This window comes from Sus scrofa, chromosome 7, assembly GCF_054392235.1.
Source record: "Sus scrofa isolate SSC_HxYL_T2T_F1_AM1 chromosome 7, Sscrofa_HxYL_maternal_Yorkshire_Landrace_v2.0, whole genome shotgun sequence".
Classification (NCBI taxonomy): domain Eukaryota; kingdom Metazoa; phylum Chordata; class Mammalia; order Artiodactyla; family Suidae; genus Sus; species Sus scrofa.
The window spans coordinates 27,914,428-27,937,462 of NC_139389.1; the positions used below are offsets into that span (position 1 = coordinate 27,914,428).

The window sequence follows — 23,035 nt, forward strand, 5'->3', positions numbered from 1 at the left end:
CTGATCCCACCCTGCACCCCTCCTCCCACCAGCCCAGTCCTAACTATGCGACTGGAACCAGTCACTGAACCTCACCTATCAGAGGTAGGAACCTCCACCACGTATGGAGCCACGGGGCACAGAAGACCTGAATGACATCTGAGCGCCTTGTAGAGAGCTCAGTGAATTCTGGCTTTCTCCCTGTCTCCAGCCCCCAATCTTCTGTCCCCTTCCATCTCTCAGTGGACGGAATTGAGAAGGAAGAAAATAAAAAAACAGGAAGAAAATGTGGGTGAAGGGCCCCCATGCCAGCTTGGTCTCACTGATGTTCTTGGCAAGTGATGAGGAGAGGGATGTGAGGTGGTGAAGTGGAAGTAGAAACACACCCCTTTGAGTTCCTGTTGTGGCTCAGCAGTTAGGGACCTGACATTGTCTCTATGAGGATGCAGGTTCGATCCCCGGCCTCACTCATTGGGTTAAGGATCTGTTGTTGCTGCAAGGTACAGGGTAGGTTGCAGATGTGGCTCAGATCCAGCCGTTGCTGTGGCTGTGGTGTAGGCCAGCAACTGCAGCTCCGATTCAACCCCTAGCCTGGGAACTTCCATATGCTGCAGGTGTAGCCCTAAAAAGAAAGAAAGAAGAGTTCTGGTTATGGCGCAGTAGAAGCAAATCCGACTAGGATCCATGAGGTTGCGGGTTCCATCCCTGGCCTTACTCAGTGGATTAAGGATCCAGCGTTGCTGTGAGCTGTGGTGTACGTCACAGACGCAGCTCAGGTCTAGTGTTGCTGTGGCTCTGGCGTAGGCTGGCAGCAACAGCTCTGATTAGACCCCTGGCATGGGAACCTCCATATGTTGTGGATTTGGCCCTAAAAAACAAACAGAAAGAAAGAAAGAAAGAAAGAGAGAGAGAGAGAGAGAGAGAGAGAGAGAGAGCTGTGGTGTAGGTCGCAGACGCAGCTCGGATCCCGCGTTGCTGTGGCTCTGGCGTCGGCCAGTGGCTACAGCTCCGATTGGACCCCTAGCCTGGGAACCTCCTTATGCCGCGGGAGTGGCCCAAGAAATAGCAAAAAGACAAAAAAAAAAAAGAAAGGAAAGAAAGAGAAAAGCATTCCTTTCTGCCAGGAAGGTTCTTCTGGACACGGAGTCAAAGACAAATATGGAGTCAGAAATGAAGACTCAGAGAGTGGGAGTCCCCACTGGGCTCTGAAGTTGTGCTTTCCTTCCGGCCAGGGTTGCCAGCAGGGGAAAACCGTGCGGTGTGCCGCAGGGGTTGGGTGACCCACTGGGGTAACCTAGATAGAGCCCTAGGTCCCTCTCTGCCTCCCCCAGTGGTGGGCAGAAAGTCGGTCATGGAACGAGGGGGCTGCTATTACGCTGGAGCCCCCGCAACTTGCCTGCATATGGAAAAGGGGCCTGAAGTGTGAACAAGGGGTGAGAACCTTCCACCTCGCCCTGGATGGGGTCAGGTGGCATCAGTTTTTCCTCCTCCTCCTCCCCAGATTCTCCCTGGTGTCCTCAGACTCTGTCCCCACCCCATCTCTCTCCATCACCACTCCCCAACTCTCTGCTTCAGCCTCCTCCCTTCATACCCCCTAAACTGTGACTCTTCCCTTGGGGGAGGAGAGTCGATTGTGGAGGGCTAACAGGCTTCAGGCAGCTGGCAGGGAGAAGGCTGGCCCCTCAGTGCTTCCTCATCAACCCTATTCGGATGAGCTCTGCCGGCTGGGCCTTTCTGTGTGGTGCTTGCCTGCCCCTGTAATGACCCTATCACTGCTGGGTGGGATCCAAGAGAAATGAGTGCAGTGTTGAGTCTGAGGGGACTGTGTGGCCTTGAGAATCGGGATGTTTACAGATGCTTCAGGGTTTAAGATCCCTTTCCTTCTACCCGCCAAAGAGACTAATGCTGGCACATGGCCAGGCAGCCAATTCAGCCACAGGGATGGGCTGGACCCGCTGATCCCCATCCTAGGCAACAGACGCCATACCAAGTGTTATTATGAATTGTTTCAAGCAACCGGAAAAACAGACACTCGTGTACCCACTGCGAATGAAGACACATTAACATCTCAGCATCTGTATGGGCAGCATTAAAGCTTTTACATTCTTTATTTTCATCAGGCTCAAAATCAGTTTCCACACGATCTCCTGCATTTTCCCCACGGCCATGGTGTCTGGCCTGGTGTCTGGGACCCCGTGTCTGGGCTGATTCATCGACACAATCCCACCATGCAGTGGTCCTCTCGGGCCGCGGACAGTCCTCAGCCCACCATCACCGCCCCGAAGAAGGTCTTTCCTCTCCTGTAATCCACCATATCGGGGTGACTGATATTAACGTACACCCTCTCGCCCCTCCGGAGCTGCACCAGGCCACCGAACCCCACGCTCGTGTACCAGAGGGGCCCGTACTCGTGCCTCCGACTGGGGTCCAAGACCGGAGTCACAGTCTCCGCGCCCTCCAGCAGCAGCTCGGGAGTCCCCGGTCCGTAGGCGCCCCCCGCCCGGTACAGCCGGCTGAGCAGCGTGACCGAGCGGTCCAGGGGGTCCCCGCCGGGAGGAGGTGCCCGGCCCCGGTAGCCGACGTGACAGTAGAGGTAGTAGAGGCCGTCCTGCGGGAGGGCCAGGCCCTCCGCGCCAGAGAACTGCGTCCCGCTCCTCAGAAACGCCTCTTCTTTCTTCGCCTCCCAGCCTAGCCCCTGACCCGTGATCCAAGCGCCTGCGGAGAAACAGGCCTGCTGGCTCTCGGGAATCCGATCCTCAGAGGCGGGATCCAGGCCCGGGGGCTTCTGGGAGGGCGGGCAGGAGGGGGAGGAAGGGGCTTTTAACCCCCCCGTAGGAGCCCGGCCCCGCAGCAGGAGCGGGGTGATGGCGCACCCTCTGCAATGGGCATGAGTTGGGACTGAAGGCGCCGGGGTGCGCGGTGCGGAGCGCAGTGGTACAGAGATCCAGGCCGGGTTTTGCCTCCTCCGGGGGAAGCTTGAAGCTAGAATGCTGGCTCCGCGGAAGGGTGGGCACTATACCGGCGGTAAGGCAAGTGGGCAACCGCGTGCTGAAGTAACAGAGCAAAGGGACCCTAACTGTGGGCGAGCAGAACTGGCACTCTTGGTCAGGTCTATGAGATCCTTACCAATGAGGTGGGCAGCTGGGAGCCTGGGGCTGAGATCTGTTTCTGCCTCCTCCTCTGGCGTCTCCTTGGACTCTGGAAGGGGGTGAAGCGTGCACAACTGGGGGCGGGGCGGCCCCCCCAGCGGACAGGGCGCCAGGGCCCAAGGGTGGGGCCCCTGGATTCCTGGAGGGAGAGGGTGTCTGGGGATGCAGATGGATGGGAGCTGGGAATCCCAGAGAGGGAGATGGTCGGCTCTTACCCAATCGCTGCTGGGCCTCCGCCTGGGTGCCTGGGTCAGCGGTCCCTGTTACCTGAGTGGGTAGGGTCGCAGTGTCCAGAGTTCAGTCTTAGCTGATGCCAACCCCACTCTTCCCATTCCCAACGCAGATCCAAACCCCAGACTCGGGCTTTCCCCCACCAGTGACAGCCTCAACAAACACCTCCCTGGAATAGAGAGCAATGAGGCATCTACTGGAGCAGAGAGACAGAGCTCCAGTATGTCTTGGGAAGAGGAGAGAAGACAGACAGACAACCAGGAAGGGGCTTGGTGGCATCAAGACACAACAGCATCACAGGAACGTGGAAAGAGGACCAGCGAAGAGCCAGACAAGACCGCCAAACCGGCTGCACAGGAAGAGGCCAGAGGCGCAGGCAGAGGTGAGTGAGCATCAGCAGCATGCAGCCCTTGGAGGCTTTGGTGTAACCACTCACCAGTTCTCCCTGCTCCTGGGGCACCAAGGCCAGCACAGCCAGGACCGTGATAGGCACGGCCAGCAGGAGGGTCACCAGGGAAGTGGCCCCTGCCACGGCCAGCAGGAGGCATCCCTTCCCCTGGGGCCTCCTACCCCGGCCCTCCAGCCCCGGTGCCCCCATTGAGACTGAGCCAGGGCCAGGACAGGGGGGCTTTCATACCCAGGGGGTGGCGCCATCCCCTCCCCATAGACCCACACACCTGGCTGGGACTTTCCGAGCACCCCTGCTCCCCTCACCCAGCTTCCTGTTTACCCAGAGCTAGGGTGGGGCATCTGGATGCCTGGGTTCTCTGAACTGGGGAGGGAGTTGGGGCGCAAAGACAAGCTTTCAGGGTAGAACTGGAGAGGGCCTTAGAGATCTTCTGACTCAGCGGAGAGGGAAACTGAGGCCCAGGCAGGGAAGGTAGTTTGCAGAAAATCAGGCACCTGCAGAAAGAACACAGAACTCCAGATGGCCTGTGTGGTCTGCATTCTTCTGCACCCCACGCTGGAGGGCGTGCTGCATCCACACGCCTGAGGCCAAGGTCTGGAAGAGGAGGACAAGACCTGGACTCTTCAGGGATGGCTGTCTAGGTCTGTAAGAAGAACCTATTCCCACACTAGACTGACCCCCTCCTGGCATCCCCTTCCTTCCTCCAAGCCCCCGGAGTCAGCTGAGAAAGGCAGAGTTAAGCCAGTCCATGGTGATGGCAGCTGAAGGGAGCCTCAGCCCCACCACTGACCTGAGGACAGTGGAAATGGAGCATCACCCCCCTTGCCACACAGAGTGGATACAGGACAGCGATGAGGCAGCCACCCCCAAAGAGCTCCGCCGGCTACACAGACCCATCATCCATTTAGTTGATGCTGACTAAGTGTTAAGTGAAGGAAGGACAAATGAATGAATGAGTAAGCAAAGCAAGCAGTAAGGCCCAAAGGAATGGTATAGCAGGCAGTGCAGTAGGAGTTGAAGGGAGGAAGAGCCAGGTCAATAAGTTAGAAGGGGGGCCAGATCATCTCCCCTTCTTGACAATATCTTTGTGTGTTGGGGTAATAAGAAGAGGAAGAAGAAGAAGAAATTTATATATATTGTATATGTAATACTTTTAATCCTGACAAAAACTCTGAGAGGAAATCGAAGCACAGAGACGTTAAGGAACAGGTGGAATTTCACACAGTAGTGGTAGAGTCAGAATTTGAACCCGGGCAATCTGGCTCCATACCCTTAACCACAAGACAGTTTAAAAACTGAGTACTGACTTCAGATTTGTCCGTTTCAGGGTATGTAAATCTTGCCCTCCTCACCTGCACAAAAAAAGAACTAGGGAAACAAATACTGAACTTGAGTGAATGATAAACGTGGTACAGGATTTAGCAGTAAAAGCTACTAATGTTTGCTACTTTGAAAGGTGTCAAAAAATTAGATGGATCGATAGATATGTGATATGCAAATGTAGAAAAATGTTAATTATGGAATTCCCTGGTGGTTCAGCAGGTTAAGGATCCAGTGTCGTCACTGCTGCGGCTCAGGTCACAGCTGTGGTGTGGGTTCGATCCCTGGCTTCGGAACTTCCACCTGCTGAGGGTATGGCCAAAGAAAGAAAAAAAGGAAGAAAGAAAGAAAAATGTTGATTGTAGAATCTAGGTGGTAGGGATAGGTTCACTGTACAACTTTTTCAATATTTTTCTATGTTTGAACGTTTTAATAAAACATTTTGAAAAACTGAATATTCTCCTACTGTGCTACACAGGGAACACTGTGGATGGGGGGAGGGGAGGAAGTAGCAGAAAGTTTCTGAATTTGGAGAAGGAAATGCAAATGCATATGGGCCCAGGCACCCGATCTCCTCTTCAGTCCTTGCTTCCACATGAGCTCCCCATTCTTCATCCTCCTCCAGGTCCAGGTTTGCCATCCTCCAGCATCCTTCTCCCTCTCCATCATGGTGTGGCTCTGAGGCCTTCATCTAGGTTTATGCCCAGAGGGCCCCGCCCTTACTTCCTTCTGTGCTCAATGTCAGAACACTGCCCCCTGCAGGAAGTCCACCTGGATTCACCTTTCCCAACACCAACTCGTCATCAACTTTCTTTTCTAGATATATCAGCAGTGCTCACGTAAATCTAGTTTGGCTGTCTCTGACTCTCTTGGGTTGGTTTTTGTTTGTTGGTTTGGTTTTGGTTTTTGGCCGCACCCACGACATGTGCGAGTTCCTCGGCCAGGGATCAAACCCACGCCACAGCAGTGGCAATGCCAGGTCCTTAACCTGTTGTGCTACCAGGGAACTCCTCTGTTTATTTTATCAACCAGCCAAGTACCCTGTTAGATACAGCCCCAGAACACCAGGAGAGTTACCCAAATTCACCAGAACTCCCAGTCTGCGGTGGGAGCAGGGGTGTGTGTCCACACACACACACACACACACACACACACACACACACACACAGGAACAGGATTGTGAGTTCTCAGTGATGTAGTGTAATTGGGAAAAGCAAATCGGGGAAGGCAGCTGGAAGGCATATGTTCACTGACAGTTTTCAGGAGCACTGGAGCTGATGGGCTCACAGGCTGAGTTACAAGTCGTAGGAGTCTGAGAGGAAAGATGTTGTAACCCTCACCCTCAAAGTCTAACTTCCTTTCCTAACAATGCTGGGGAGGCACCCAGCCCGGGGGAGAAGTTAAACCACAGGAGGGGCAGGAATGTCTGAGGTGGCAATGCTTCTCTTCACCCAGGCAGCTCGGGCCGGCCTGGAGTCTGTCGATCCCATAGTCTGGGAGAGAGCAGGGACCCTCATGGGAGAAACCCAGGGAGGGAGCAGTCATACCCCAGCGTGAGATGAATAGAAGATGAGGAAAGGGCAAGCCTGGCTTTGAGGGTCCCTGCTGGGCCCTGGAGGAATCCTCTGTCCAACCTCTGTCTCTGCTCCCCAAAGAAAGTGGAAATAGGAGTTCCCCTTGTAGCTCAGTGGGTTAAGAACCTGACTAGTATCCATGAGGATGCAGGTTTGATCCCTGGCCAGGGTCTGTGGGTTAAGGATCTGGCATTGCCTCGAGCTGCAGTGTAGGTAACAGATGTGACTTGGATCCCGCATTCGCTGTGGCTGTGACATAGGCCGGCAGCTGCCGCTCTGATTCGACCCCTAGCCTGGGAACTTCCGTATGCCGCAGATGTGGCCCTAAAAAGAAAGAAAGAAAAAAGAAAGAAATTGGAAACAATCCACTTCTGCCCCCAGGCCCCTCACGGCCTCCTCAGGCCCTCCTCTCCACCTGCACTTCTGCTCCCCACCTGCCAACCCCTGCCCTCCCCAGCACTCCTCTTGACCCCGGGATGGTCTCAGTTTCCACACCCTGGTCAGTGTATCTATAGCTCTGGGTAAAGTCGGCAGCCCCCTCTCTGCCCTCAAACAGGAACCAGTGGTTTTGGGGCAGGAAGTGCCTGAGGGGAAGTTATGGGCCCCAGACACTCCCCCATGCCCCACTTTAGCCCCAGCAGCATCTGCCCAAGGGAGGCAGCTCTCCACACCAGCCCTAGCTGCTCTGGGCTGAGCGAGCGGCCCCAGCTGCCAGGGGGCACTGGACACCACCTTCCCGCCCCTGCCCCCTCCCTCAGCCCCTCACCAGCACCTAGGACTCTCCAGGGTGGGAGAGGCCCCTACAACCAGCTGGTCGCCTAGGATGGAGGAAAGGGGCTGGGCTCTGGAGCTGGCAGGAGCTGCCCTTGGACTCCAGCTCTGCCACTTCAGGGCAGGATGTCCTTGGCGGAATTCAGCCTCTAGTCTTGGGTTCTTCCCCAGGGAAACAGGGACCATCATACCCTACACTGTCATGGGGATTGGCAATGATAAATAGAACGTTCCTACAAAACCAAGCCAAACCAAGCCAAACCAACCACGGAGTTCCCATCAGGGCTCAGCAGTAATGAATCCGACTAGTATCCATGAGGATGCAGGTTCGAGCCCGGGCCCCATTCAGTGGGTTAAGGATCTGGCATTGTCGTTACTGTGGTGTAGGTCACAGAGGTGGCTCGGATCCTCTGTTGCTGTGGCTGTGGTGTAGGCCGGCAGCTGTGGCTCGGATTCAATCTCTAGCCTGGGAACTTACATGTGCAGTGGTTGTGGCCCTAAAAAGACCAAAAAAAAAAGGGGGGGGGCTAGTTCAGGGTTGAAGCCTAAGTAAGGCTCCTCAGCCTGGGAAACAATTATAACAGAGGCCCTGGCTTTACAGATGAGGAACTTGGGCCACGTGATTCACCCCAGGTCATTTCTCCTGGAAGAGCAGGGCTACGTTTCCCAACCTGCAGGCCAGGCTTCAGTTCTCGGCCTAATGACACTTCACGAGACAGAGGGTAAGGTAACACTTGGCGCAGGGTGGGTGGTGGTGGCACAGGGAACAGTGGGTGAAAAGCGGCGTGTGTGGTTCATGGGTAGGGGGCCAGGGCCTCTCGGACCAGCCAGTTCGGGGGACAGGGGACTTCATGGCAAAGCCCAGACACGGCACAGGTGGCAGTGGGAAGCTGGTGAGGGGCGAGTGGTCTCGGGTATGAGTGAGGTAACCGATGAAGGCAGGCCACCTGTGGCAGGAGGTGAGGTTACACAGTGTGGGGTGAAGAATCTCCGAGAGAATGTTTTTCTGTCTGTAAAACTGCCAGAGAGAGAAGCTGAGATCCATGGCCAACCAGGAGGATGGGTAAGCTGAGGAGAGCCATGGGCCTTCTAACACCTACCGCTTTTCCCTACAGGGATATGGCTTTTCCTCTATGGGGGCTCAGGGCTGGGGGGGCTCCTGCTCCTGGTTGTGGTCGTTCTGTCCGTCTGCCTGTGTCAGCTCCAGGGGAAAGGTGAGCCCTTCCCTCTTCCTCATCCCCCCCTCAGCCACTCCCCACCCACCTCCTGCTGCCCCCCCACCCCCTTCCCATCGCCCTCCTGGAGTCCCCTTCAATCCTGACACACCTGTCCCGTGTGCAGAAGGGGGCTGGCTGAAGTCCAGCGGGAGAGGGCTGGGGGCAGAGTCCAAAGAGAGAGCCCTTGGCTTTGGCCGTGGGGACCACAGGGCAGTCAGCCAGTGAGGAAACGCCTGCTGGGGGTGGGGAGAGTGAGCGAGGAGGGCTGGGAGATGGCACAACGGAGGCCTGAGCTGAGTTGCTTCTCTTCTTTGCAGTGAGGAGGCTGGAGAGGAGTTGGGTGAGTCTGGGGGATTTCAGGGAAGTGGGTGATGGGACAACAAGAGGGAGCTGAAGGCTGCGGTGGGGGAACAAGGGAAGAAGGAGACACAAGAGGGAAATAGGATGAGACGAGAGGAAAGAAATGGTGTAGAGGGGGAAGGAGGAAATATGACAGAGAGAGGGCAAGAAATGAGGGGGACAGAGACAGAGAGAAAATCAGAGAATGAGAGACCCTTGGGGGGAACAAGAGGAAAAGTAAGAGAGGGAGTTCCTGTTGTGTGGCTCAGCAGGTTAAGAATGTGACTAGTATTCATAAGGATGCGTGTTCAATCCCTAGCCCTGCTCATGGGTTAAGGATCCAGTGGGTTAAAGATCCAGCATTGCTGTGAGCTGCAGTGTAGGTTGCAAACGTAGCTCGGATCCCATGTTGCTGTGGCTCAGGCCGTTCGATCACTAGCCTGGGAACTTCCCTGTGCCATGGGTGCAGCCCTAAAAAACAAGTAAGAGAAGGAGATTAAGAATAATAGGGAGAGGCGTTCCCATTGTGGCGCAGTGGAAATGACTCTGACTAGGAACCATGAGGTTGTGCGTTCAATCCCTAGCCTCGTTCAGTGGGTTAAGGATCCAGTGTTGCTGTGAGCTGTGGTGTAGGTCACAGACATGGCAAGGATCTGGCGATGCTGTGGTCCTGGCGTGGGCTGGCAGCCGTAGCTCCAGTTAGACCCCTAGCCTGGGAACCTCCCTATGCTGTGGGTATGGCCCTAAAAAGACAAAAGACAAAAAAAAAAAAAAAAAAAAAAAAAAAAGAAAAAAAAAAAGAACAATAGAGAGAAAGTGAGAGAGAGAGACACAAAGATAAAAGGAAAAGAGAGAAGGAGAGAGAAATGGAGAGAGAGCCCAGACCGAGCACAGATAGAGACAAGGAGGTAAGAAAGTGGGGGTGGGGCGGCAAGAACTCGGAGGGGAGGGGGAGGGGAGGGAGGGTCCTGGGGACCTCCCGCCAGCATCCTCTGTCCCGGCCCCAGGCCCAGCTCTCGGAACAGGAGCCCTACTATGCAACCCTGCTGAGGCTGCCAGTACGGGAGCACCCTCCCCAAGGAAGGGAAGGAGACAAGGAGGATCTCAGTACGGACTACGCCTGCATTGCCAAGGACAAGCCCACCTGAGCCCCCCAGCCGCCTCCCCTAACCCGAGCGGGTAGTCAGGGCTGCCCTATGGTCCCCCCAGTAAAGACTATTACCACCTTCTGTGTCTCAGGCTGCTCCGTCCATCTCAAGCCCCAGCTTAGGTTTTGGCCACCACCAAAACCTGAGCCACTGACCCTGGCGCCCATTTCTGGGGTCAAGTAGGGAGTCATTGGGTGAAGATGGGTGTTTAGAGGCTCAAGCTCCTCTGAGGGCCAGAAAGAAGGACATTGGTCTGCAGGCCGTTGGCCACTAGGATCAATCACAAATGATACTCCACTTGGCCTTAGCCTCCCGGGCATGGGAGAGGGAGGTGGTGGGTGGGCGTAGGTGCTGGGAAGCTCCCTCCCTGGACCTTTCCAGGCCAGAGGTGGTAGAGGGAGCGCAAGAGTCGGGAGAACCCAGAAAGAGGCACATCGGGGTCTCTGGAGATGGAGCAGGAAATATACAAGACTCAGGAGAAGGTGAGGCAGAGAGTGGTCGGGCAGAGAGGAATTTATTGAGGTCTTTTGAGAAACGTCGGGGTCACTGGGGTCTAGAATCACTCATCAGAGGCCATCCGCAGAGCGGCAGTGTGTTCCCATGTGACGGTGGCCTGGTGGCGAGGCCACGGGGGTCGCCTAGTGCTGCAGAACCTCCTCTTCTTGAGCTTCGTCTCAGCCCTCTCACAGCCCCTTCCATCTCCGCAGCCCCTGTCTCGGCTCCACTACTCACATTTGCCCTGGTAATAGATGGTGCTACCTATGGCCACAGAGAGGAAGCCAAAGGCATAGAATCCTGCCCGAAGGAGGAAGATGGTGGGTGTTGCCAGCTGAGCAGGTCCTGCGTGGTGGCGGGGTGAGGAAGGGCTTAGGAAAGGGGGCCCTGGGAAGATGCTGCACAGGCTCAGGGCGGGCAGGGGGCCTCAGGGAGGGCAGGGGGCCTCAGGGAAGGACTCTCAACTTCCGGAGAGAGTAGGGCCTCCAGCCAAGAAAGCACAGTTCCCTGGCACCTTACCTCTCTCCACCACCAGCGGAGTCCCATTCCCTGTTCTGACACCCTGGCCCAGCACCACCACCCTGCACACATAGACACCGGCGTCACGGCCTCAGGTGTTTCAGATGTGCAGCTCAGCCTGGAGGTCCCAGAGGAAGTGGGAAGAGGGGCCAGGTGGCCCCTGAACTCTGGGGTCCCATTCCTCACCTCCTTCCCTGGGGCCAATTTGTCCCAGTACCATGTGACAGAGCCAATGGCCAATCTCCTCTGGCTGGCGTTGAAGGAACAGGCAGGAAGGCAGGGGTGCCCTCCTGAGTACAGATCTCAGGAGGCTGGGACACCCAGAGAGCACAGGATCCTGGGGGCAGAGAGAAGTCCCAGAGAAATGCCTCCCCAGTCACTCAAAAGAGAAAAGGCAAGAGAGCTTGCAGAACATTCCAGCTGTCCCCCCACCCACAGAGGCCCAGAGGGACAAGCATTTTAAATGTCTCATTAAACCCTTTCCTCTTTACCAATCTACTTTCCTAAGATTGCTTATTAAATAGGTTGTCAAATTCTTTCTCCTACCAGCTCTCACCCTCATCCTTGGTCCCATCATTCTCCGCTAGTATCTTTTTGCGGAAATTTAACCCATGACAACGAAGTTGAAGCTCATGAATGAATGTGGCTGCCTAGTTAATGAATATCATTAATTATGTTATTCCAGATATTATTTTAGTACTAAGAGCATTCTGTAGGATACCACCCTTGCTACTTTCTGTTGCTTTTGTTGTTGAAGAGCGCTAACTAATTACATCTCTAGGGGAAGGCATGGCTGTAACTGGTTGAAATCCCTATTTGAGACCCCAGTATGGATCCTTCATCCAAACTGATGAATTAAGCCAATTCTTAAAATCCTTGTTTAAATTCTCTGGTTAATTCTTCTATTTCAATGATTCTCAAACTTGAGGGTACATGGGATCACCAGGAGTGTTTTGTTAAAACAGATTCCCATGGGACTTCCTGTTGTGGCTCAGCGCTAATGTACCCAATAAGTATCCATGAGGATATGGGTTTGATCCCTGGCCTCGCTCAGTGGGTTAAGGATCTGGTGTTGCCGTGAGCTGTGGTGTAGGTCGCAGATGCATCTCGGATCCCATATTGCTGTGACTGCGGCATAGGCTGGCTCTGATTTGACCCCTGGCCCGGGAACTTCTGTATGCTGAGGGTGAAGCCCTAAAAAGCCAAAAAAGCCAAAAAAAAAAAAAAAAAAAGAGAGAGAGAAAGAAAGAAAAGAAAGGAAAGGAAAAGAAAAATGCAGAAAAGGAAAAAGAAATACTAAAACAGATTCCCTGGCCCTATCCTAGAATTTTTTCTTGAGTGGGTCTGGAGTAGGCCCAAGAATTTGTCCCAGGTCCCAGCTGATGCTGACACTGCAGGTCCAGGGTCCACACTAAATTTAGTTAATTAATATGTTTGATAATTAAAATCAGTTTCATTAAGAAACTCCACTTAGATCTAATTAGGTCTCCCAAATTCCTAATTGTATCTAGATCTTAGATAGTAAGCCTTGTTTAATAGGCTTATTAAATTCATTGAATTAAAACTTACCCCTTAAAAAATTTGACCCCTTCTTTCAAGCTCTTTTCACTAGTTGTGGGATGGAAGCTGGGCAGCAACTCTCTCAGGGGTGACATGGAGGGAACTGTGAACTAGGGGAGTCCTTGGGGTATCGGCTTTACAGAGGGACCCGCTGCTCCCACTCTCCTTTCCTCACCACATCCCTTGGGGCTCACTGTTCAGCCTCCACCACATCTGCTCCCCTGGGACATCTGTGTCCAGCCTCCCTCATCCTCCCTCCTCCCAGCCCCAACCCCTTAGGGTCCTGGAAACAAATCCTGTCACCTGAATGGACCCTGATCAAGATGAGCAACAGCATCCGGGCCATGGTGAAGGGTGTTCCTGTTGATGAGGGGGACCTGAGCAGTGAGGGCTGAGTGGAAAAAGAATGACCCACCGCTGGTGACCAGGCCTTTGGTCACTGGATGGGGGTAGGGACATTCCTATGACACACACAACTCACACATCACTTACCAAGGACCTCAAGTCCCTAGGACCTTGGACATCCTGGCTCCCTGATGAAAGAGGATGCTGCTGACGGCGATATCTGGGTCGCTAGGAGGTGGGGGCAGCATGTGGGCAGGTTGCCTAAGCGTTTGAGGGGGAGGGTGGGGCTTAGATGGCTGGTGACGTTAGGGTGGGTGGACGGGCGAGACCAGGATGTGGTTCCCCCATCTTCTGAGGTTCAAGACCAACCTTTTACCAAGAATAAGCCTCCAAGAACTTTTCTGTGCCCTGAGCTAACCTACTTCCCCTTCTCTGGGCTCAGTAGCACCCAGGTCCACCCCATCCATTCCCTTTCCCACGGCTGCTCTAGAAATTCTATAAATGGGAGGATTAGCAGAAGTCAGCTGATTGGTGTTGGCGGCCTGGGTGTTGCTAGGGACTTTGTGGAAGCTGCATTTGCATAGCAATCACCCTGTTTCACTTAGACCGTGAGGACTTGGGTGGATTGGCGGAGTGAGTGCAGCGGATGGAGAAGTTTGGCTTCCTTCAGATTCAGAACGCTGTCAAAGGAATACACCTCGCTCAGAGGTCTGTGTAACAAGCGTGTTCTGCACAGATTTATCACCCACTGATAAATTCACTCTTTTTTATTTTTTATTCATTATTTAGCTAACATTTGTTGAGAAATTACAAAATGCCCACATTGCACGAAATGCATTTTTACAGACACAAATGAAAGACACATTGCGTTGCAAGTAACTCCAAAGTCATATAGGGAGTGTGCCATACACTCTTGTGTATTACACACCTGCATTAGATAACACAGCACCTAAGAAAGACAAATGACTGTAATATGCTGGGTGAAACCTGCCCAGCCCTCACCACACATTTTTCTCTCTGGCTCCTTTATACGAATACACACTCTTTCTTTCTGTCCATATTCCTAGCTCCGTGTCACAATACATTCATAAACTGTGCAGTTCCCATCTTCCACTGCAGTAATCACGAGCTCTTTTTTTTTTTTTTTTTGAAAAGTAGTAATTTTTATCATTAAGAATGCTAAGGATCTGGCATTGCCATGAGCTGTGGTGTAGGTCGCAGATGCGGCTTGGATCTGGAGTCCCTGTGGCTGTGGTGTAGGCCAGCGGCTACAGCTCCGACTAGACCCTTAGCCTGGGAACCTCCACATGCCGTGGGTGTGGCCTTAAAAAAACTAAAACAAAAGAATGCTGATTTGGAGTCAGTTTGTTTTCTCACGCCAGCTCCCCTACAAAATAGTTACACAATCTTTTTATCTTTTCAGGGCAACACCCAGACATACGGAAGTTCCCAGGCCAGGGGTCGAATCAGAACTACAGCTTCAGGCTTACACCACAGCTCATGACAACACCAAATTCTTTTTTTTTTCTTTTTTCTTTTAGTCTTTTCTAGGGCCACACCCACAGCATATGGAGGTTCCCAGGCTAAGGGTCTAGTCGGAGCTGTAGCCGCTGGCCTACACCACAGCCACAGCGACTCCAGATCCAAGCCGCATCTGCGACCTACACCACAGCTCATGGCAACGCCAGATCCTTAACCCAATGAGCGAGGCCAGGGATAGAACCCGAAACCTCGTGGTTCCTAGTCGGATTTGTTAATCACTGGGCCACGACGGGAACTTGACAACACCAGATTCTTAACCCATTGAGCAAGGCCAGGGGTCGAACCCACATGCTCATGGATTCTAGTTGGATTCGTTTCTGCTGCGCCACAGCGGGAACCCCGACTAGTTACATAATCTCGAACAAATTGTTGAACCTCTATAAACCACCTAGACAGGCATGGGTACCACACAGTCGGGGCAGGACTCACAGCCATTCTCCATCAGTGGAGTGGCTGCATCTTCCAGACCATCTAACCAGAGGGTGTGGAACTGAGGTGCCATGGCAAGGCAAGGGCTGCCCCCTGGCGGTCACAGAGCACGGGGAGAACTGAGGCACCAATAGATGGCTTTTCTCAACCAGGCCTTAATTCCAGCATCTGCCCTGTCCAAAGAGTCAATGTGAAGAAAATTGTCTCTTCTGCTCAACCATGAGAACCCCGTAGTTTGGGGAGGGAAGGTCAGTACCAGTAGAGTGGGTGTGAGGAGCTGGAATGGGCAACTGGCTTGGGGACAAAACTCCATATTTCACAGGGCATACTCAATCACATAGCACTGCTCCAAGTTCCAGAGTAATGCGGCTTAGAAGTCAAGTCATCATAAATTGGAATCATGGCTCTACTGCTTACACATCTGTAAGATGGGAGTAGCATCTGTCAATTTTCAGACCACACTGTGGTGGAGGCTTAGTGTATGTCTGTCCCTAGAGTCTCCCAGTCCTGTTTGACCAGTGGTATAGCTGGGCTGGAACTCAAAGGTATCTTGCTCTCTCCACCTCTTTCTCTACCTAAGATTTCCAATATCAAAAAATATTGTGGATTCTAAAGAAAGTACTTGGAGTTCCCTGGTAGCTCAGTGGGTTAAAGATCCAGTGTTGTCACCGCTGTGGCCTGGGTCGCTACTGGGGTGTGGGTTTGATCCCTGGCCTGGAAACTCCTGCATGCCAAGGGCATGGCCAAAAAAATTAAGACAGTGATTGCATTTATTTATTTATTTATTTATTTATTTATTTATTTACTTAGAATTTTTAGGGCCACAACCACAGCATATGGAAGTTCCCAGGCTACTGGCTGAATTGGAGCTGTAACTGTCAGCCTACACCACAGCAACAAGGGATCTGAGCCATGTCTGCGACCTACACCACAACTCACGGCAAGCCAGATTCTTAATCTAATATGTGGGGCCAGGGGTCAAACCTGCATCCTCATGGATACTAGTTGGGTTCATTACCACTGAGACACATCAGGAACTTCAGTTATTGCATTTTTTTTAAGTCCATCTAGAATAAATTCTGGTGTGGATTCAAGGATCCTTTTCTTTTTTTTTTTTTTTTTTTTTTTTTTTTTTTGTCTTTTGTCTTTGTTGTTGTTGTTGTTGCTATTTCTTGGGCCGCTCCCGCGGCATATGGAGGTTCCCAGGCTAGGGGTGGAATCGGAGCTGTAGCCACCGGCCTACGCCAGAGCCACAGCAACGCGGGATCCGAGCCGCGTCTGCAACCTACACCACAGCTCCCGGCAACGCCGGATCGTTAACCCACTGAGCAAGGGCAGGGATCGAACCCGCAACCTCATGGTTCCTAGTCGGATTCGTTAACCACTGCGCCACGACGGGAACTCCTCAAGGATCCTTTTCAATGACACTGAAACCCTCTAAGGAACTTTAACTTGTGGAATGCGAACAGTTGTGTTAATCAGCTCAGCAGACTCGAAGATGGAATTTTTCTTTTTTTTAATTCAATGAATTTTATAGCATTTATACATGTACAACTATCATCACAGCCCAATTTTATAGCATTTCCATCCCCACCCCCCCACCCCCAACCTGTCTCTTTTAGAAACCATAAGTTTTTCAAAGTCTGTGAGTCAGTATCTGTTATGCAAAGAAGTTCATTGTGTCCTTTTTTTAAGATTCCACATGTAGGAATTCCTGTTGTGGCTCGTGGTTAACGAACCTGAGTGGTATCCATAAGGATGCAGGTTCAATCCCTGGCCTCACTCAGTGGGTCAAGGATCAGGTGTTGCCGTGAGCTGTGGTGTAGATTGCAGACATGGCTTGGATCTGGCGTTGCTGTGGCTCTGGTATAGGCCTGCGGCTACAGCTCGGATTAGACCCCTCGCCTGGGAACCTCCATATGCCCAGGTGCAGCCCTAAATAGACAAAAAAAAAAAAAAAAAAAAAAAAAGATTCCACATGTGATAACATATGACGTTTGTATCTCACTGTCTCCTAACTTCACCTAACATGATAATGTCTTTTCTTTCTTTCTTTTTTTTTTCTTTTCCTCTTTTTTTTTTTTTTTTTTTTTTTTTTTTTTTTTTTTGTCTTTTCTAGGGCCTCACCTGTAGCATGTGGAGGTTCCCAGGCTAGGGGTCTAATCGGAGCTGTAGCCGCTGGCCTACACCAGAGCCACAGCAACTCAGGATCCGAGCTGCGTCTGTGAGCTACATCACAGCTCACAGCAACGCCAGATCCTTAATCCACTGAGCAATGCCAGGGATCTAACCCAGAACCTCATGGTTCCTAGACGGATTCCTTAACCACTGAGCCACAATGGGAACTCCTTTTTTATTTTTTTAGCATGATAATTTCTAGGTCCATCCATGTTGCTGCAAATGCCATTTTTTCTTTCCTTTTAATCGCCAAGTAATATTCCAATGTGTATATGTACCACATCTTCTTTATCTGCTCCTCTGTCAATGGGTATTTTTGTTGTTTCTATGTCTTGGCTATTGTATATAGTGCTGCAATGAACATTGGAGAACATGTATCTTTTAGAGTCATGGTTTTCTCTGGATAGATGCCCAGGAGTGGGATTGCTGGGTCAAATGATAATTCTATTTCTAGTTTTCTGAGGAATCTCCATACTGTTTTCCACAGTGGTTGTACCCATTTACATTCCCACCAACAGTGTAATAGGGTTCCCTTTTCTCCACACCCTCTCCAGCACTTATTGTTTATAGTCTTTTTGATGATGGCCATTCTGGCTGGTATAAGGTGGTACCTCACAGTGGTTTTGATTTGCATTTCTCTAATAATGAGTGATGCTGAACATCTTTTCATGTGTTTTTTGGCCATCCGTACGTCTTTGGATAATTGTCTGTTTCGATCTTCTGCTCATTTTTGATGCGATGGTTTGTTTTTTGTTATTGAGCTATAGGAGGTGCTTATAAATTTTGGAGATTAATCCCTTGTCAGTTGCTTCATTTGCAAATATTTTCTCCCATTCTGTGGGCTGTCTTTTGGGGTTTTTTAGGGTTTCCTCTGCTGTGCAGAAAATTTTAAGGATGGAATTTTTCTTTCTTTCTTTCTTTTTTTTTTTTTTTGAGGGCTGCACACTTGGCTTATGGAGGTTCCCAGACTAGGGGTCCAATCTGAGGTGTAGCCACCAGCCTACACCACAGCCACAGCAACTCCAGATCCGAGCCACATCTGCGACCTACATACAGCACAGCTCACGGCAACGCCAGATCCTTAACCCACTGAGCAAGGCCAGGGATCGAACCCGCAACCTCATGGTTCCTAGTTGGATTCGTTTCCACTGCGCCACAACAGGAACTCCAAGGATGGAATTTTTCAAAAGAAACTTTTACCAGGTTCTCAAGAAGAAAGACAAGTAGGAAAGTTGTGAAGTGGAGGTACAGTCATCTCCAGTCTAATTTCTTTAATGTCTGCCAGCTGTGGGCTGCCTGGAACGTTGTTAGGGCCAATAAACTCCCAACTTAGAGCTTAGAACATGAAAAGAAGTGAAAAACAGAAAAGATGCTGGATTCCCAGCACAAGTGAGCCCATCTCACCTGGCATTTCCTCCTCTTCTCCTCCTGCCGAGTCCTTATAAATATTTTTCAACTAATTACTGGTTCCCAGGCTATACTTTATTTTTTTTTAATTTTTTTTGTCTTTTTGCCATTTCTTGGGCTGCTCCCACGGCATATGGAGGTTCCCAGGCTAGGGGTCGAATCGGAGCTGTAGCTGCCAGCCTACGCCAGAGCCACAGCAATGCGAGATCCAAGCCACATCTGCGACCTACACCACAGCTCACGGCAACGCCAGATCCTTAACCCACTGAGCAAGGGCAGGGATCGAACCCGAAACCTCACGGTTCCTAGTCGGATTCGTTAACCACTGCGCCACGATGGGAACTCCCAGGCTATACTTGAAACCTCTGCCCGCAACTCCACCCCTGAGGTCCAGCCCCCCACATTTGGTCTCTCGTTCTTGCTGTCATTGTCTAATTCTCTCACATTCACCAAGCGCAGGCATCCAGCTCTCCAGCTTCCTCTCTATTTCAACCTCTGCCAGCTCTCTGGAAGATTTAATACCCGTGGATATGTTAATATGATTACATACAGGAAAATGCACAGATCTTAAGTGTACAGTGTGATGACCACTATTGAATATATACACCCACGAAAACGGCACTGCAGTTGAGATACAGATCATTTCCATCACCTTAGGAAATTCTCCTATGCTTCTTTTTGGTCAATCTCTCTCCTCCCAGAAGCAACCACTGACTTAAACCCTATAGATTAGTTTAATCTGTTCTTGAACTTCATACAAATGGAATCACAGAAGTTCCCAGGCTAGGAGTCAAATCAGAGCTACAGCTGCCAGCCTACACCACAGCCACAGCCACACGGGATCTGAGACTTGTCTGTGACCTACACTACAGCTCATGGCAACGTTGGATCCTTAACCCACTGATCAGGGCCGGGGATAGAACCCTCGTCCTCATGGACTCCTGTCATGTACACTCTCGTGTCTAGCTTCTTTCATTCTGCATAATTTCTATGACATTTATCAGTCTTTTTTTTTTTTTTTTTTTTTTTGGTCTTTTTGCCATTTCTTAGGCTGCTTCCTGTGGCATATGGAGGTTCCCAGGCTAGGGGTCGAATCGGAGCTGCAGCAACCGGCCTACACCAGAGCCACAGCAATGCGGGACCCGAGCTGCTTTTGCAACCTACACCACAGCTCACGGCAATGCCAGATCCTTAACCCACTGAGCAAGGCCAGGGATCAAACCCGCAACCTCATGGTTCCTAGTCAGATTTGCTAACCACTGCGCCACGACAGGAACTCCGAGATTTATCAGTCTTGTTCTATGTATCATGCATCAGTAGCTTGGTTTTTTCTTTTGATATTATGAATGCATCCTCTATGGGTATTCTTTTTTTTTTGGCCACCCTGAGGCATATGGAATTGCTGGGTCAGAGGTCAGATCTGAGCAGAGGTTATGACCTAAGCCACAGGTCTAGCCACAACGGATCCTTAACCCACTGTGCTGGGCCAGGGATCGAACACTCCCAAGATGCCAACAATCCTGCTGAACCATAGCAGCAACTCCTCCTATGGATATTCTTGTACCCAACTTGCAAATTACTTTTCCGTACAGAAATTTTCACAGCTGTTTCACAGCTGTTTCACCTTGTCCATGGTAACAATAACCTTGACTCTATGTGATCTATACCTTGGATCTTGTCTCCAGGGAAGCTGTTCCCCTCTGGAATCTTACCTCCTCTTTCACAGGGATATAAAAGCAGTCAGACTTGAGTCCCTCCCAACTCCTGTAGCCTCCACACAAGCTTCCACCCCATCTCCTCTTGGAGGGCTCTTCTCACTTTCATTCAACTAACTCTGAGCATCTACCACGGGCTTTCCCAGACAATCCTGTTGTAGTCGCAGTCTTTACAAATGCTGTACTCCGTCGAGTGCCCAGTCTGTATCTCCATCTCAATCTGCACCTTCACCTCATGCCTCTTTCTGAGGTCCGAGTCCAGAATATCTAATTGCCCTCAAGACATTTCTTCCAGAATGTTCCACAGGCATTTCAAAATCATCAGTGTCCACCGGAACCAGGTCAGCCTTTCTGTATTCCCCACCTCAGTGAATGGAGACACAGTCCACTCGGTCACTCAAAGCAAAAACCTGGGGTTTATCCTATGCCGCCTTCTCACCTGATCCCTTCATGCGATCATCTCCAAGTCCTATCCGTTCATGCTAGTTAAGGCCCCCATCATCTCAGGACAAAACTATGACAATTGCTTCTCTGATGGACAGTGGGTTTCTTTTGAATATGCATTCTACGCCTCCCTCTCTGAGCATTGAGGCTCACCCATCTATTCAACAACACTTTTTTTTTTTCTTTTTCTAGGGCCGTAACGATGGCGTATGGAGGTTCCCAGGCTAGGGGTCTAATCAGAGCCACGTCTGCAACCTACACCACAGCTCACAGCAATGCCGGATCCTTAACCCCCTGAGCGAGGCCAGGGATCGAACCCAGAACCTCATGGTTCCTAGTCGGATTCCTTAACCACTGAGCCACGACAGGAACTCCTCTTCAACAACACTTCTACCAAGGGCCTTCCAGGTGCTAGACAGCCTGTCTTCAGCTTCCCCATCTCTCTTTCCCTCACCTATCTCCTCTCATATCTTTTATATTCTCTCCACACCTCTTTTTTGGGTCTCATCGTCTTTTTTTTTTTTTTTTTTTTTTTTGTCTTTTTGCCATTTCTTGGGCCACTCCCACGGCAGATGGAAGTTCCCAGGCTAGGGGTTGAATCAGAGCTGTAGCCACTGGCCTACGCCACAGCCACAGCAACTCAGGATCCAAGCCACATCTGCGACCTACACCACAGCTCACGACAACACCAGATCCTTGACCCACTGAGCGAGGCCAGGAATCCAACCCGCAACCTCATGGTTCCTAGTCAGATTTGTTAACCACTGAACCACGACGGGAACTCCTTGATCTCATCATCTTTATCAATATTACTCTTTCTTCCCTACCTCTCTACCCACATACCACATCTATCTAAACATCTCTCTACTGAATGCTCTTCTCTAAACACACACACACACACACACACACACACACACACACACACACACACTGCGTCATTCAGAGTCCCAACAATAAACTGCCTCCTCAAATTTCTTTAATTTGAGGAGATACTTTATTTACCAAGGTGTGAGTGGAGTCTAGGGGAACCACAAGGGTTATTGTGACCCTGGAGCCCAAAGGGATGAGGGGAGGAGAGATGAAGGCACTGATTTTTACTCATTTTGTGCTACTCATTTCTTTGGCATTCTGGTAGAGCATAAAACAAAAAATGGGAGTTGCCGTCGTGGCTCAGTGGTTAACGAATCCGACTAGGAACCATGAGGTTGCAGGTTCAATCCCTGGCCTCGCTCAGTGGATCAAAGATCTGGAGTTGCCGTGAGCTGTGGTGTAGGTCGCAGATGCAGCTCGGATCCTGCATTGCTGTGGCTGTGGTGTAGGCCGGTTGCTGCAGCTCCAATTAGACCCCTAGCCTGGGAACCTCCATATGCTGCGGGTGCAGCCCTAAAAAAGACAAAAGACAAAAAAAAAATGACAAAGTTAAAAAATTACATTGAGTTATCAAAATATTAATAAAATGTTAGGATGTACTTATTACCACATTAAGGATGAGATTTAAAATACAGGCCAGTTGGGAGTTCCTTAGTGGTGCAGTGGGTTAAGGATCTGGTATTGTGGCAGCTGTGGCATAGGTCACAGCTGCAGCTTGGATTCCATCCCTGGCCTGGGAATTTCCAAATGTCCCCAGGTGTGGCCATAAAAAAAAAGTTCTATCGGTGCAAAAGATGTTGCTGGCTTGATAAGAACTTTAAACTGGGAAGTGATCTTTGACAAGGAAACATGAGCAACGTTGGAGGTGAGAGAGGATGTACAGTTTTTTCTTTCCCAAATGCACAGAAACCTATTCCCTGGGTTTCTGAAACCTGGAAGAGGACACAGTCAGGTAGTGTTGGTCACCTAGAGAGAAGCATCGCCTGCAGATGGAGGTTTCAGCCAGCAAGGTCTGAGGTGACCTTGGGGGAAGGTGGCCAACGGAATGAATACTCTTCACTTCACGTCCTCCCTCCCACTGTTCTCCCGGCAGGCTCTCCATCAGACAAAACCAGCCAGAAGCCAGAGGTGCCCTTGATGTCGTCCCTACAGACTAGTCTCCTGGGGCAGAGAGCAGAGCGGGAGGAGAGGAAAAACAGGGGCAAACAGAAGACATCCAGGCCCCTGCACACAGACAAGCTTTCTGGCCAGTGTATTTTCTTTGTGTGGGCTCACAAGGGGCCTAATTCTAACCAGGAGTTCCCCTGGAGAGCAGGGGACCGTAACGATAGGCCCTTAGCGACATGGTGCCTGTCCCATAAAGGGCTGTAATCTCACGGTCCCATAAGGGTTCT

The 23,035-nt window shown here is 51.1% G+C and overlaps 3 protein-coding genes across 6 annotated transcripts; 1 reads left to right on the top strand and 2 right to left on the bottom strand.

The window, feature by feature from the left end:
* Window positions 1-2,055: 2,055 nt before the first annotated feature.
* On the bottom strand, window positions 2,056-3,964 carry LTB (lymphotoxin beta). Of its 2 annotated transcripts, XM_005665780.4 has the most exons (5): window positions 3,796-3,964; window positions 3,344-3,395; window positions 3,106-3,177; window positions 2,388-2,694; window positions 2,056-2,279 (listed from the first exon to the last, which is right to left on the bottom strand). In XM_005665780.4, the coding sequence occupies exons 1-5, from the start codon at window positions 3,955-3,957 to the stop codon at window positions 2,240-2,242; spliced, it is 633 nt and encodes a 210-aa protein (XP_005665837.1). In that variant the 5' UTR covers window positions 3,958-3,964; the 3' UTR covers window positions 2,056-2,239.
* LST1 (leukocyte specific transcript 1) lies at window positions 2,811-10,218 on the top strand. 3 transcript variants are annotated; one of them, XM_084966593.1, is made up of 6 exons: window positions 2,811-3,008; window positions 3,472-3,741; window positions 8,035-8,155; window positions 8,549-8,647; window positions 8,968-8,990; window positions 9,997-10,218. In XM_084966593.1, exons 2-6 carry the CDS (start codon window positions 3,544-3,546, stop codon window positions 10,135-10,137), a joined length of 582 nt encoding a protein of 193 aa, XP_084822719.1. In that variant the 5' UTR covers window positions 2,811-3,008; window positions 3,472-3,543; the 3' UTR covers window positions 10,138-10,218.
* A 414-nt stretch (window positions 10,219-10,632) lies between these two features.
* On the bottom strand, window positions 10,633-13,275 carry NCR3 (natural cytotoxicity triggering receptor 3). Its single transcript, XM_013977630.3, is given in 6 exon segments — window positions 10,633-10,864; window positions 10,867-10,977; window positions 11,152-11,213; window positions 11,338-11,488; window positions 13,015-13,102; window positions 13,204-13,275. Coding segments are annotated over 5 exon segments (411 nt in total). The 5' UTR covers window positions 13,058-13,102; window positions 13,204-13,275; the 3' UTR covers window positions 10,633-10,820.
* Window positions 13,276-23,035: the final 9,760 nt, after the last annotated feature.